Source organism: Thermobia domestica, chromosome 2 (assembly GCF_964235325.1).
Source record: "Thermobia domestica chromosome 2, izTheDome1.hap1.1, whole genome shotgun sequence".
In the NCBI taxonomy this organism is placed as follows: domain Eukaryota; kingdom Metazoa; phylum Arthropoda; class Insecta; order Zygentoma; family Lepismatidae; genus Thermobia; species Thermobia domestica.
Window position 1 is genome coordinate 281,708,618 of NC_137455.1, and position 14,477 is coordinate 281,723,094.

Sequence of the window (14,477 nt, forward strand, 5' to 3'; positions counted from 1 at the left end):
ATTGTTGTTCCTCAAAAAACTGGGGGCTTAAGCTCCGTCACCGCGCTATATCCGCCACTGTGTTAACCTTTAAAGAAATGAACGACAAAAATATAGTTTGTGATGGACAACATTGTATTTGTATTTTCTTTTCGGGATTCATTCGTTTCCTACCTCATTCTCATTCCACCAATTCTTTGCTCATCATTTGCTTTCGTTAATCTTCTCTCTCCTTGGCCTAAAGGCATAACGTGGGATATAAAACTAGAATGAGTTTTTTTTGTTTTGTTTTGTTTAGCTTTAGAAGTTAGTTTCTCAATCATGCAGAAGTAGTGGAACGAAAAAAACAGGAAATATGAAATACTTTGAACTGACAAGTAGTGGGGAAAGTCGCTTAATATGATTTAGGGGCAAGGGCGACCATGTTGTGGTTTCCAAGGGGGGGGGACAAGTATAAGCGACGTTTCAAATATAGTTTCAAATTTTGCTGTAACTAATGTAAAAATTCTATTGGGTTTTCGATATTCGCAAGTACAATTTCCTCTAGGAGGGGGCGTGCGCCCCACCTTTCCCCCCTAATGGGCGCCATTGTTTAGGGGTTACTGCTGTATCGCCGGACCAATTTTAGGAAATTTACCGGGTCAATTGGAGAATTTATTTAAGTTTGTAAGGAAGAATGAGTGAAAGTCAGGTAAGGGGAATAGTAAAAGTTAAGAAAATGGTTGTATTATTTGGTTTTGATGTTATAAGCGGCACTGTATGTGGAGGCGGATGGACTATTTCGCGGAGAGGTACACTTTTTTACTGTACGGTTCCATAGATTGTAAAAGAAGCAAGAAAAATTTGGGCAAGTCTTTAATTTGCCCATTTCATGTCGAGAACAAAACCCAACCAAGCCCTGCGGGACTTCTAACCTGTTCCTACTACTATTACTACTACTAAACTACTACTTATATTATGGATCCGTATAGTAAAACTACACGTCTAGTAATGTAATCTAAAGTAACGTAATGTAATCCAACCAAATATAACCGAATGCAGTACATTTTGGTACTTTTTTCGATGTTCAAATTGGTCCGGCGATACAGCAGAAATGCCTGATTTAGTTTCAAGATAGGTTTAACAAAAAGTTGGACTCCAATCCAGGAGAATATCCGAGCATTGTATCGGCCACCCTGCTTATACCGACTTCAATGTGAAAACAGCAGACGATTCGCACAAGTGCAAGTATAAACATGGACGCAGGAGCAAGGATGCAGAAAAAATCTGTTTCACAAAATGAATTGCGACGTATTATGCAAGAAAAAATGCAAAAATTAAAACAGTCTACAAAGAAGATAGAATCACCGTTAGCCAAATATCCTTTTGTTACGTAAGTTCAGTATCGTTACATTCTTTTCCCTGAAGTGTGTTTGTATCAACGAAAAGGATGTATATACTAATATATTTTTTTCTTTTAGAAAACAAGTTTGTAATGCTATATACGTTTTTCTATAACATTTTCTTACTTATTTATGTAATGATTTTTCTACTATATTTAAATTATTGGGTAGATAAAAACACAATTAAATGTCACCTAATATAAGATCCTTGTACTTTAACACAAACAAACTATTTGCTGAGCAAAACAATATATTCACATAAAAAACTACATACGTGTTACAGTTTCGCCAACTAACACGTATGTATTTTTTATGTGAATATATTGTTTTGCTCAGCAAATAGTTTGTTTGTGTTTAAGAAGTATATAAAAGCAAAGCTTCTACGGTAATAGTATACATGAGAACCCCCTGATCTGCGTTTCTTCTGTGTTCTATTATCACTTCTACATGATATACCATAAATTTTCTATGTAGTGCAATAGTAAGAAGTATCCATGTGCACAAGACATGCGATATGCGTTAAATCCCCCCCCCCCAGTCATAGATAAAGTACAAGGGCACTACACATGCAGATATAAAGTACAGGTACGTTCTTTGTAAGTTTGTACATACTAAATGAATAATCCCTAAAAGTATGAGCGTCCTTCTCCTTCGGGAACTGATGCAGCTTCATGTATACTATATCCGCTTCTACTTATGGAAAATATTACCTTGTACTTTCCTAATGATTTAGTTCAAATTTGTTGGGAATTGTATTAACTATCATTATTTTGCTATGCCACATAGTAGGTCCAGGGATATCGAACCTAACCAAAACTAAGCTAAACTAACCCAACCCAAGATAAAATACCCTACCCTAAGCCTTAACATGTTGGTTCTACTGTACGGCACAATTGAATTTAAGATCAGTAAATTAAAGTGCATAGATATGATAGATGACCTGAAGATTGAGTAATGGTGTGTCAATTACTTGAAATCAACGACCCTGCGTCAGATGGGCTTTGTGTTCATGAGTTTCCTTTCGGGGTTTTTCGTTTCCTCCCATTGTCTTCACACTACCGTTATCAACCTCCTCCTTTCCCGTGTTCTTTAACCTCGATACGTAATCATGGGGTGTTAAACAATAAATAAACCAAACAATCGAAATAAGCGTGCAATTTTACTTTACGGATCCTAGTAGGAACGGGTTAGGAGCCCCGCGTTTTGTTAGTAATACTGCAGTAATGACACAGACGAGAGACTGCGTAATTCCAGCTGACAGAATACTGAATTACTACTAAAGCTAGTGTTTTAGCGTTGTACATAACCTACATTACGTTGGTATGGAACAGTTATAGTTCATGGCAAACACAATCAATGTTCCGATTAGAAGTGTTGTTATTACTTGGTTCACGTGACAAATCACAGCAACCGAAGAGTAAACGGGAACAACGTATTCTAATGGAGAATTAAATACTAACTGATAAATTTACAAAATCTACGTATTATAGTTAAGAATGTACGTTAATTTTTGGAATGGTTTAAATGGAAAAAATTATTAAACCAGGCAAGTTTTTACTCTGACTAGGAAAGTGACTGCGACCGGTTCTTATAGGTTCAGTCACTTCCTGGAACTATTTGTGCCTCAGTCACTTGTTGGAACTGGTTGCGCCTTTGGTGCGATGTCTGTTGTAAGATGAGTTGGTGGTAGTTCATATTTTTTCCACTAGGTGTCTGTACAGTTATGTGGTAGTTTTAAGGATGTTATAAAATAGCATCCTATTTTATAACATCCTTGTGTAGTTTGGTGTTGTGATATCAGCTTTCCTATCTATTTTTACTCGGTGTGTGTCAAGTTTATGTGCTGCTCAAAATTGCAAAACCGCGTACTTCAATTTTAGTTTCATGGCGAGTGTAGAGTTAGCGAATGCGATTGAAAAACCGTTTAATGAATTTGATGTATATAGAGTAGGACATTAATTGTTATCGTTTTGCAGCATTGTGTGGTTTAATTGAGTTAGAGAAAACTTGTGAGGGTTGTGGTCGAAGGCTGAAGCTATTTCCGATGTATGGAAAAAGTGGAATTTATTGTTTTTTCTTATTTGCAATTACAGAAATTGTGCTTGCTTCAGTAAATCTACGTGTGTGCGGAAAGGAACCTTATTTGGCAAGTGTTCTTGTTGTATTTTTTAGTGTGTGGAATCAGTAATTATGAGTTTATTATTCATGAGTGTTCTGGTATGGCGGAGACGTTAACTACGAAAGCTGTCTGCTAACATTTTGTCGGAAGGTATGCTTAGAAACTCTAGTTAAAGAACGAAGTAGTTAAATAGGTGGTGCTGGTTCTCATGTAGAGGTCGACGAATCGTTGTTTGGGCACCGTAAACTTAATGTCAGACGGATGAGACGTCAGCAACCTTGGATTGTTGGTGGGATTTGTACAGAGAGAGAGGACCTATTTTTTCTGAGTAAATGTGAGTGTAATTCGTGTTCTGGGAAAATTTAGTTGATATTATTTCATCACATGTGCATCCCGGATCTATTGTAATTACTGATTGCTGTAAAGAATACGGAGCTTTGGATAAAGAGAACTGGCAACATTTAACTATGAGTCATTCCTTAAATTTTGTAGATCCCAATACTGGTACCAATATTTAGATGTTGAAAATTTGTGGTGGCATCAGAAACGAAATTTGGTGTCAATTCATGGTTCAAAAAACGTCATGTTACAGTTTTCATGGTTTTTGTGGCGTCGTAAATTTGTTGATGATTTATCAGTTGGGGAGAGATATTTTCAAACTCTACGCTATGCTGGATCTCTATATCATTAGCGGTGAGTGTTTTTTAAATATTTTAATTGATATTATTTTTATTTTTGATTTGTTTTTGCATTTGGGCATTTTTCTAAATTACGAAATGTGTTTTATAGGGTTGATCTTATCCAGCTATATTTTAAGGGGAGTTTGGAGGTCGGCAGTGCTACATTTTACATTTTTTTCTTTTTTTGAAATTTTTAACTTAGAATTAAATATCATTGTTGAAGATTGTGGATATTTTGGATTAGGTTAGTTAAGAAACTGGTTTTCACTTCATTTAAAGTATGTTGGGTTTATCTGTGGTTGTTTTTTATTGCATAGTTAGGAGAACGTATGGGAGTGAGTTCTTCGTAACAGGTTGTCTGTTTCGAGAACTGATTTTTAAACTGCTCTGATGAATTGAATCTTTCTTGGGAAATGATTCCTAAACTGCTCCGGGAACTGGGTCCGATGAATCGGTTACAGTCAGTGTCCTAGTCAAAGTAAAAACTGCCGTAAACCCAAACAAGACTAACAGTAACTTTAATTTTAAAAGCTGATGTTCCGAACTTCATTCTAATGTTATATGATATGCTTGGACCTGTATTTTAATCAACCGAATTAACCATTATAATAGAATAACAATGAGAGAAAAGAAAAACCTTCAACATACGACAACAAACCTTTAAAAGTTTTGCTAATTAAAAACAAAAATTAAAGAATATGTCTTGACTGAAACTTCGAGTTCACTATCCATTTATCACATTTTATTTTATAACACCAGCATCAAAGCAGAAATAAGCTGCAAGAACATTACAAAAAATCTACAATTTAAATTTATTCCTACATTTATTCTTATATATATATTAGCCACATTTTTTTTTTTTTTTTTTTTTTTGTGATACTTCAAGGAATCCTTCAGATAAAAATAGTTGTTGAGCAAAATAGACAGGCACCTTGAAGTAAGTACGCTTAGTAATATATTATTTATTTTAGACTTTACTATTCGATTCCCGGTGGGAGCTCAGCTGATTCGGATTCCATGTTTAGCTGTAGAACCGCATCTCATATAGCCTCGCTATTGAAGGGATGCTAAGCTAAAAGTCAAGTCAAATCAAATCAGATATTGTCATTAGAACACCAATGGAAAATTATAAAATTTCAGTAAATAATCAATCATTTTGCAGCATCTGTACAGATTAGGAGCAGATACTGTTTTACGAATTATAAAGAAACTTATTTAGTACTTGAATCATAACTATTTTAATCCAAAACGAACTTTGGAAGAACTTATAAACTAAGTGAATAAAACGTGTTTGCCATAAACTATAATAGAATCTTTACTTCTAGTATTTAAGATAACCATATATATGGGAATAAGGGAAGCCAACGTAACTCAATCTAGATAGACATTTTTGTATGAGCCTACAGAGTTCACTATTTTCATTGTAACCTTTTTCAAAAGAACTACAACATGCGAAACTTGGTCGCTAAAATGTAAACTTAACTATGTATATTGATAAGATATATCACAAAAGATTAATAGTAAACTTAGAGTATTCTCTGTTCAAAGTGTTGTTTAAGTATGTGTGTCGTAGTTTTCCGTGTCGTAGCGGTATCTTTTCAATCCTAAATAGTTTCCTATTTCGTTTGTATCATTATGCTTCTTTAGCCCACAGGACGATAGGTTACATTTTAAGCTTCAGATTGTGTTTTATTTAATCTTATTGATGTGGCAAATACTGAACGACGTTTCGCTCCGACAGATTTATGTTTGGCATTAGAATTTAGAAGTGGTGTTCATAATTTGTAACGTAAAGAAAAAGAACTTCTTATTTAATGACATATGAGGTACATATTGTTTAAAAGTGTATGTATCAAGTCTCGTCTTTTCTTGGAGCTGAAAGCAGACGTTAACTTTTGTAAAAAATTCAGAGTTAATGATTTTTAAGCAGCCATTTTTTTGTAACAAGCAGGTCAAAATGCAGACAAGTATTTGAAGGGTAAGGGAAAAAATTAAGGAATGTCCATGTGTGTGTGCTTTAATGGGTGTCTTGTCCTACCCATTGATGATTCTTGGTACTATTTGACTGTATATGTCATGCATTCGTAGATGTAGAAATGTTCAAGAAAAGGGGGCCAAAGATTTGACTAGCCATACTCATTTTGTACGCGTTTTTCAATATTAAAATGTTTTCTCGAAAATACAGTTTTGTGGCATTCCTTCTTTTTTCCCGTTACCCTTCATTTGTCAAAAACTAGCAAAGTGATTACACATGAGTCTGTGGTACACCTCTCACCACTGGTGCGTGAGGTTCCTTGTTCGATCCCATTTCGTGCAGATGGGTTTGTGGTGGACAAACACTGTGTGCATAGATTTTCTCGGGGTTGTCCCCTTTCCTCCCATTCTCTCTATTTCACATTATTTCATTCATTACCATTATCAGCGTCTCCCTTAGCCTCGGGGCATAAACATGAGACATTAACTAAACTTTAAAAAAAATCGTAGGTATGGGATGTTATGTCGAAATACTGTTACAACCGAAAATACTAAGAAACGTTCAGTCTTACGGAGAATGGGTTTGAAGTCTGTTCATATCTGAGGTACTGCTGTTTGGAACTGTGAAAGGGTCGACTTTCCGGCTAAGTAACTCGAATACTGTTAAAATTAGATAGCGCGGTATGACATCGTAGGCAAAGTTATCTGCTTTGACCAAACTATTTTAGAGGAAGGTGTAGACTTTCCTTTGGGTGACACGATCTTTGACACAACAATAGTGAAATTAATGTGAAGTGGCCTTTTTTACTTCATACTGTCACTGGTTGTAAAGAAAGAATAATAAAAACAGCGATTAGCTTCATAGTGGGTTACGATAGTTCATGTGCCACAGTATTTTCGGACTTGAAGTATGAATTTACTTCGAATCATTTTTTATTCTTTTCACTTTCTCACATTCTTTAACGTTATTCAAACGTAGGTAAGCTGAAAATTAAATGAAATCTTTCAGTTTAAGAGTCTTCCACCCGGCGAAATTAAAATACCACTAATTTTACAGTAATTATGTGATATCTTCAAATAGATAAAAGATAATCGAAATGTGGAACAAGAGCGCCCTAGACAATATTATTTTACATGAGAAACCGTTATCACGACTCGCTTATCTGCTTTCGATTTCGAGCCATTTTGAGAATAGGCATTTATTTTCGCGTTTCTAAACAGCTGAAAACGGAAAGTCACTAAGTGACTTGTGATAACGGTACCTCACGCAAAATAATATTGTCCAGGGTGCTCTTGTTCCGTATTTCAATTATCTTTTATCTATTTGAAGATATCACATGATTACTGTAAAATTAGCGGTATTTTAATTTCGCCGGGATGAAGACTCTTAACGTCTCACGAGCTGAGGTAGACGATGATTATAGCAAGTGAATGATCATGGAAGAATTAGTGGAATGAGAAAGTAGGAGGAAACGGGAAAATCCCACGGACACGATGTAAGCAAGCTGAAGATGAGGACCGTGTTCCTCGACAGTACTTAATTCTTGAACTTTTTACTGGGACATATACAAGTAATACCAAAATTATTGTTTTCAGGTGATCTTGCATTTTTACAATTTTACATGGTTACTACTTCAGCAATACAATGAAAACAATTTTCCGATCGTAGCAGATGTTGAGAGAGGATGTAGCTCGGATCGAAGTAATGCACATGGATTAACAATAACGCGGTACGAGATAGGTAGTTGAAATCATTTAATATGTATCTCATAGCATTTATCAGCAAACAATCAGTTTATGACTTTTTTTGTATATAAAGAGTGGGCCCATTCACATTTAACTAAAGCCGGTGTGAAAATTTGGAAGAGTTTCATTTTAAGAGCTTTCGCATTTCCATAGAAGAAACAAATCTCCGCCAACATCTAAACTTGCTAATTATGTAGGTAAGAAAAATGGGTTTAACTCCTATACTCCGTGGAAACATGGAATATGCTCCATATAAAAAAAGTGAAAGAAGCCCACATGGGATTTTCGTAATACTTCTCAAAGTAATAATCACCAAACAGACGAAAAATGGATTCCTTACCTTTTTGGCTGAGTATATGTCAGAAAGATTACGAAACATAGGAGCTAAATTTCGAGTCAAGTTCGCTATAAAACGTGGAACCAGTTTTGAAAGTTTGTCTTCTTACAAAAATTATCACAAGGATGAATTAGTAGCAACTTCAGGGGTACACAAAATTTTTCTGCTTATGTTCTATGTCTTATATACAAATGACCAAGAAGAACATCACCAGAATGAAAGAACACGTTAAGGACACAAGACTTTTTCAGACACTTGCAGGAAACTAGACATGGAATAAAATACGTTAAAGTACTTTCTTCCTGTTTCACTACCACGTACAAAAAAGTATTCGAATCCTTCATTAGGACTGAAGGTCTTTCTCTCAACCTTGATGAAGGTTACTTGGATTATAGATGAGATGACATTCCTAACTTCAGAAAACAAAACGTCTGATATTTAAAACTTTATTTCATCCCCCAATTGTACATAGGATTTTAGATACTAATTACATATTTACAAAATAAGTTATTGTTGTTCTTGAATCTGTCTACACTGGTTTTTATACGGCGATATACAGTCAGTTGTCTTCTCTTCCCAGTTCAAATAACTAGAATAAAACGAATAGATTGCGTTACTAAAAATTTAAAAGTCGTAATAGGAATACACAGTTAAGTGTGCACTATTATTATTAAGTATTCTGCCTTTCGGCAGGTCCTGGGACTAATAAGGATTTTTTTTTTTTCAATTTTAGATTTGGGCCTGGAAATGTTTCTTCCACGGTTCTCGATCTTCAGCTTCCTCTTTTAACTCCCAATATTTTCTTCTATCTTTCAAATTATCGATCAGCTGTGTTCTTCTTCCTATTCCTCATTTCCTCTCCATGTTTTCTTCTATGACGGTGTGAAGAAGACAATTTCTTCGCAAGATGTGTCCAATCCAATTGGCTTTCCTACGAAGGATGGTGGTTAGAAGTATCCTCTTCTGTCCTATCTGTTTTAAAACATCTTCGTTTGTTGCTCTCTCTGTCTATTTTATCTCCATTTTCCTCCAACATCACATTTCGAAGCTTTCCAAATACTTCCGTAATGTCCAAGTCTCTGAACCATACAGTTCAATGCTCCATATATAGCAATTGACCAACTTTTTCTTAAGTCCAATATTGAGCCTGCTAATTAAGAGTGATATATTCTTGTTGAATGCTTCTTTAGCTATGGCAATTCTTAACCTGATCTCTGTGGTGCAGTAAGCGTCTTTCGTCAAAATACTTCCCAAATACTTGAAATTATCGACCTCTTCAAGTTCTCTTTGTTCTACTCTGATCCGTAAGGGTGTGTTTCCACGGGATATTCTCCTGACTTTCGACTTTTCGATTTTAATTTCCATTCCATACAGTTTTCCAGTGTCAACTATTTTGTCAATCATCTCCTGTAGTCCTGTTCCGGTTTTAGGTATTATATCCGTATCATCTGCATAATTGATCTTTTTAATGATCTGCCCTCCAATCTTGAAATCTCAAATTCCCATTAATGCTTCCTTCATTAAACATTCACTGTAAATGTTGAATAATTGGGGCGACATACTGCATCCTTGTCTGACTCCTCTTCCAATCTCTACAATATTGGTTTCTCCTTCATTCAAGCGCAACTTCACTCGTCCTAGGTACAGGTTTTGAATGAGTCGTCGATCTCTCCAGTTGACTCCGTTTTCTTTAAGTATTTTCAAAAGTTTCGTCCAATTGACTCTGTCGAAGGCTTTTCGCCAGTCGATGAAGCACAAAAATTCATTAGCAAATAATTCATTTTCAAATGTTATATGTACTAAAACAGGGTGGTGAACAAACCGGAAAAAATCAGGAATTTAAGAAGACTGGGAAAAGACAGAATTCCGCTAAGAGTCTAGAAATTAGATTTGCTAACAATGAGATGTTAAAAAAAATTGAAAAGAAAATTTTAAGACGATTTCAGAGGTGTTTGAGTGCTTGTTTTTTAATTGCCGACTTCGAACTTAAAATCTTGTCTGTGTTTTCCATTAACGATGTATAACGAACATGTGTGTTGTAGTTTTGCGGATTAACTTTTGCTTTCACTTGTGCAGTGGAATAAAAATGGTCGACAAAATGCACTTGGATTAACGATCTAATAATAAATTCATTTTCGACGCACGCTTAATTTCAACCTTTCTCCCTTTTTGTTTCCACTAGTTTAGATTTTATTGGATCTTCCTGTCCTGCATTAAGTGAGGGTAACCTATTGCACAAATGAAAGGACTTTGGAATACGGTTACTCGTATTTGAACTTTAGTGTTTTCATTGTAATATATTTGGTCTAGGAATTAATTCGTGCGGGTGGACAAGAGATGGCGCAACGAACGGAGCGTCCCACAGTTCCGTGTATCCACACATGTGTTGCAAACCCCTGTCATCGCGTATCGTTCGTAGTATAGGGCAGTGGATTAAAGCGTCAACAACACCAGTTTGTAGTTAAGTGAACATGGCGCAATTTGTGCCTGATAAAGTGTTTTTGCGGGGTGTCCTGCTGCATTACTTTAACATGCAGAAAAGTGCGACTGAAAGTCATCTTATTTTGGTGGAAGTGTATGGTGACCATGCTCTAGCTGAGCGAACGTGTCAGAAATGGTTTGCACGGTTTAGAAGTGGTGATTTCGGCTTGGCAGACCAAGAGCGAGCTGGACAGCCAAAAAAATTTCAAGACGAAGAATTGACAGCATTGCTCGAGCAGGATTCGTGTCAAACGCAGGAACAACTTGCAGCAGCATTAGGCGTTGATCAAACAACAGTCTCCAAACGCTTGAAAGCCATGGGAATGATTCAAAAGATGTCACATTGGGTTCCACATGAATTGAAAGACAGAGACGTTGAAAGACGAAAAACCATTTGCGAATTGCTGCTTCAACGACAGAGCAGAAAGGGGTTTCTGCATCGAATTATTACGGGTGATGAGAAGTGGATCCATTACGAGAACCCTAGACGAAAAAAGGCCTGGGTGAAACCAGGTGAACCAGGTCCATCACAACCAAAACGAGATATTCACTGTGCAAAGGTTATGCTGTGCATATGGTGGGATATAAAAGGTGTGGTGTACTATGAGCTGCTGCAACCGGGTGAAACTATGAATGGAGAACGTTATCGACGACAATTAATGCGTTTGAAGCAAGCTCTGGCCAGAACACGACCAGAATGGGAGAACAGACATGATAAATTTATTGTTCAACATGATAACGCTCGCCCACATGTCGCAAAACCGGTCAAAACCTATTTAGAAAATGTCGGATGGGAAGTTTTACCCCACCCGCCGTATTCACCAGACGTTGCTCCTTCGGACTACTACTTGTTCGATTGCATGAACAACGATTTGATTGGACAGCGGTTTACTTCTTCAGAAGATATCGAAACATGGGTCTCTGACTGGATCGCTTCCAAGGATGAGGACTTCTTTCGCCACGGAATCCGTACATTGCCTGACAGATGGGCGAAAGTGGTGGCTAGCGATGGACAATATTTTTCTTAAGGTATTTATGTATTTTGTGTTTGTACTACAGCTTCAATGTGTGCGTACCAACCGCATGAATTAATTCCTAGACCAAATATTTTAATTCACAAAGAGATTTGTTTGGGAATGCTTATGAGTTTACTAAGATAACTGATGAAGTTGCACATCAGCATATACATTGGGTCAATTCTCAGTGGATACCTGGACTAATTTCATCGGACTCTTGATCTTTAAATATGGGATACGCCTATAGATACTGAAGTATATTTTCTACTTTCTGCTTATAATCCAATATTTATTGCTACACACTTGTAGGTACATATTTAATAATTTTCCGTGGGGAGGATTGCGTGCTACAGTGAAATTTAGAGCTGTGTCGGTGGTAGTTCACTACCAGAAGGGCCACCCCTACCGAATTGGTCTAAATGGAGTAGCCAGACGAAGAGTGTTCTGGGAGAAGGCAGCAGTTCTCCAGTAGCCAAGTTGGCGGAAATCATAGTGATTGGTACGGCAACTTGGACATTAGTCCCAGGCGTGGTCAGAGTGACTTTAACGGCTGGGATACTGCGGGGTGGAAGGCAACGGGAAACCACCACTCTATTTTCCCTAGTTTGCTAGCAGCGAAAAGAGAACATATGAACAATGGTCTTTCGCAGGTCAAAATGTAGTTCCGGAGGTAAAATATCCCCCCATTCGGATCTCCGGGAGGGGGATGGCTTGGGAAGGACTATTGGACGAGAAAGTAATAATGGGGGGAAGACAAACAGAGAAAGAAAGACAAGGAAGAGCAAAAGATTTAGGATAGGGACATGGAACGTACGTACTATGTTACAGGGAGGAAAATTAGAAAATCTTAAAGAAGAAATGAAACAAAATAATTTAGATTTGGTAGGAGTTTGTGAAGTTAGATGGGAAGGTAATGGGGTATTGAACAGCGAAGGATATAGAATGTTTTACTCAGGTAATGAAAAGGGCGGTCATAATGGCGTAGGAATAATTCTTGGAAAGCGCTTAAAGGAGAAGGTAGTGAAAGTAGAATTTATTGATGATAGAGTTATGATGTTAAGACTTAAAGGGAAAACGAAGGATCTAGTGGTGATACAGACATATGCACCGACGACTTCGCATGCAAATGAAGAAGTAGAGGAAAATTATGAGAAAATAGAAGAAATTATAGATAGGGAGAAGAAGGGTGCATGCATAATTCTAATGGGAGATTTCAATGCAGTTGTGGGAGAAAAACAGGAAGGTAGTATCGTAGGCAAATATGGTTTAGGCGAAAGAAATGAAAGGGGAGAGGGACTGGTGAATTTCTGTAGACAGAATTCACTAGTAATTGGGAACACTTGGTTCAATCAGCACAAGAGAAGAAGATATACATGGAAATCGCCAATAGACGGCGGAAGATATCAGATAGACTACGTTATGATTCAGGACAGGTATCGGAATAGCTTAAAGAACGCGAAGACCCTTCCCGGGGCTGATATTTTCTCTGATCATAATCTTGTCCTGGCCGAAGTAGATATTCAACTGAAAAATGTAGGCAGAAGAAAAGTAGGTAACAAAGTGTTGAATACTGAAAAGTTGAAAAACGAGGAAATTAGAAATCTTTTCGCTGAAAAATTCGAAGAAAAATGTTCAAACGAGGAAAGGATAGGCGCAGGTAGTAACGCACGGTGGGAACATATTAAACGTTGCTTACAGCAGGCTGCAGAAGAAGCAGTAGGTTACCGCGAACACAAAACTGCTAAGAAACCATGGGTTACAGAGCAGATGTTGCAGAAAATGAGGGAGAGGAAGATGTGGAAACAGGTTGATACAGAAGAGGGCAGAAAGATGTACAGAAAGCTAAATAATGAATTACGAAGAGAAACAGACAAAGCGAGGGAAGAGTTTTACAAAAGAAAATGCGAGGACATAGAAGAATTAGAAAGAGTTGGGAAATATGAGGAAATGTACAAGGAGGTGAAATCTATGGAATTTCGGAGGAAACAAGGGAGTATCATGATGGCAGTAGAAAATAAGAATGGGAAGGTAGTCAGCGAGAGAAATGAGGTCATAGGAAGGTGGAAAGAATACGTTGAAGACTTATATGAGAGTAGGGATAGACCGTGTAGCCTAAATGTTGAAGTGGAAAATGAAGTAGGCGAGGATGATAAAGGATTTAGTATTCTTCGGGATGAGTTTGAAAAGGCTATATCTGAGATTAGGAATGGAAAGGCAACAGGAATAGATAACATACCAATTGAATTCATAAAAAATATAGGAGACAAGGGAAAGAAAGAATTGTGGCGACTATGCAATGAAATATATGAAACAGGAGAATGGCCAAGAGACTTTCTGAAAACGATCATGATACCGATGGCTAAGAAATCGAACCCAAAGAGATGTGAGGATTATAGAACTATTAGTCTCATATCTCATGCAGCTAAAATTCTGCTCCGAATACTGAACAGAAGGTTATATGGAAGAACAAATAAAGATGTTGAGGAAGAGCAGTTCGGGTTCAGAAGAGGCAAGGGCACAAGAGATGCTATTGGATTATTAAGGGTGATCGGTGAAAGATTTATAGAAAAAGGGAAAGAGGTGTATGTTGTATTTATTGATCTAGAAAAGGCTTTTGACCGCGTGAATTGGGAATTGTTGTTGGGAGTTCTAACAAAGATAGGGTTGGAATGGAAAGATAGAAGACTCATAAGAAACTTATACATGAACCAACAAGTAAGTGTTAGAATAGGGGAAGAACTGACGGAAGAGAGTACAATTGGA

The 14,477-nt window shown here is 37.0% G+C and overlaps 1 protein-coding gene across 1 annotated transcript in view; it reads left to right on the top strand.

The window, feature by feature from the left end:
- Positions 1–973: 973 nt before the first annotated feature.
- LOC145678531 (zinc finger protein 830) overlaps positions 974–14,477 on the top strand; it is a 65,380-nt gene continuing 51,876 nt past the window's right edge. Inside the window, exon 1 of the mRNA XM_081748779.1 lies at positions 974–1,336. Within this exon, the coding sequence (XP_081604905.1) occupies positions 1,215–1,336 (122 nt within the window). The 5' untranslated portion in view covers positions 974–1,214. The remainder of the gene's footprint in view (positions 1,337–14,477) is intronic.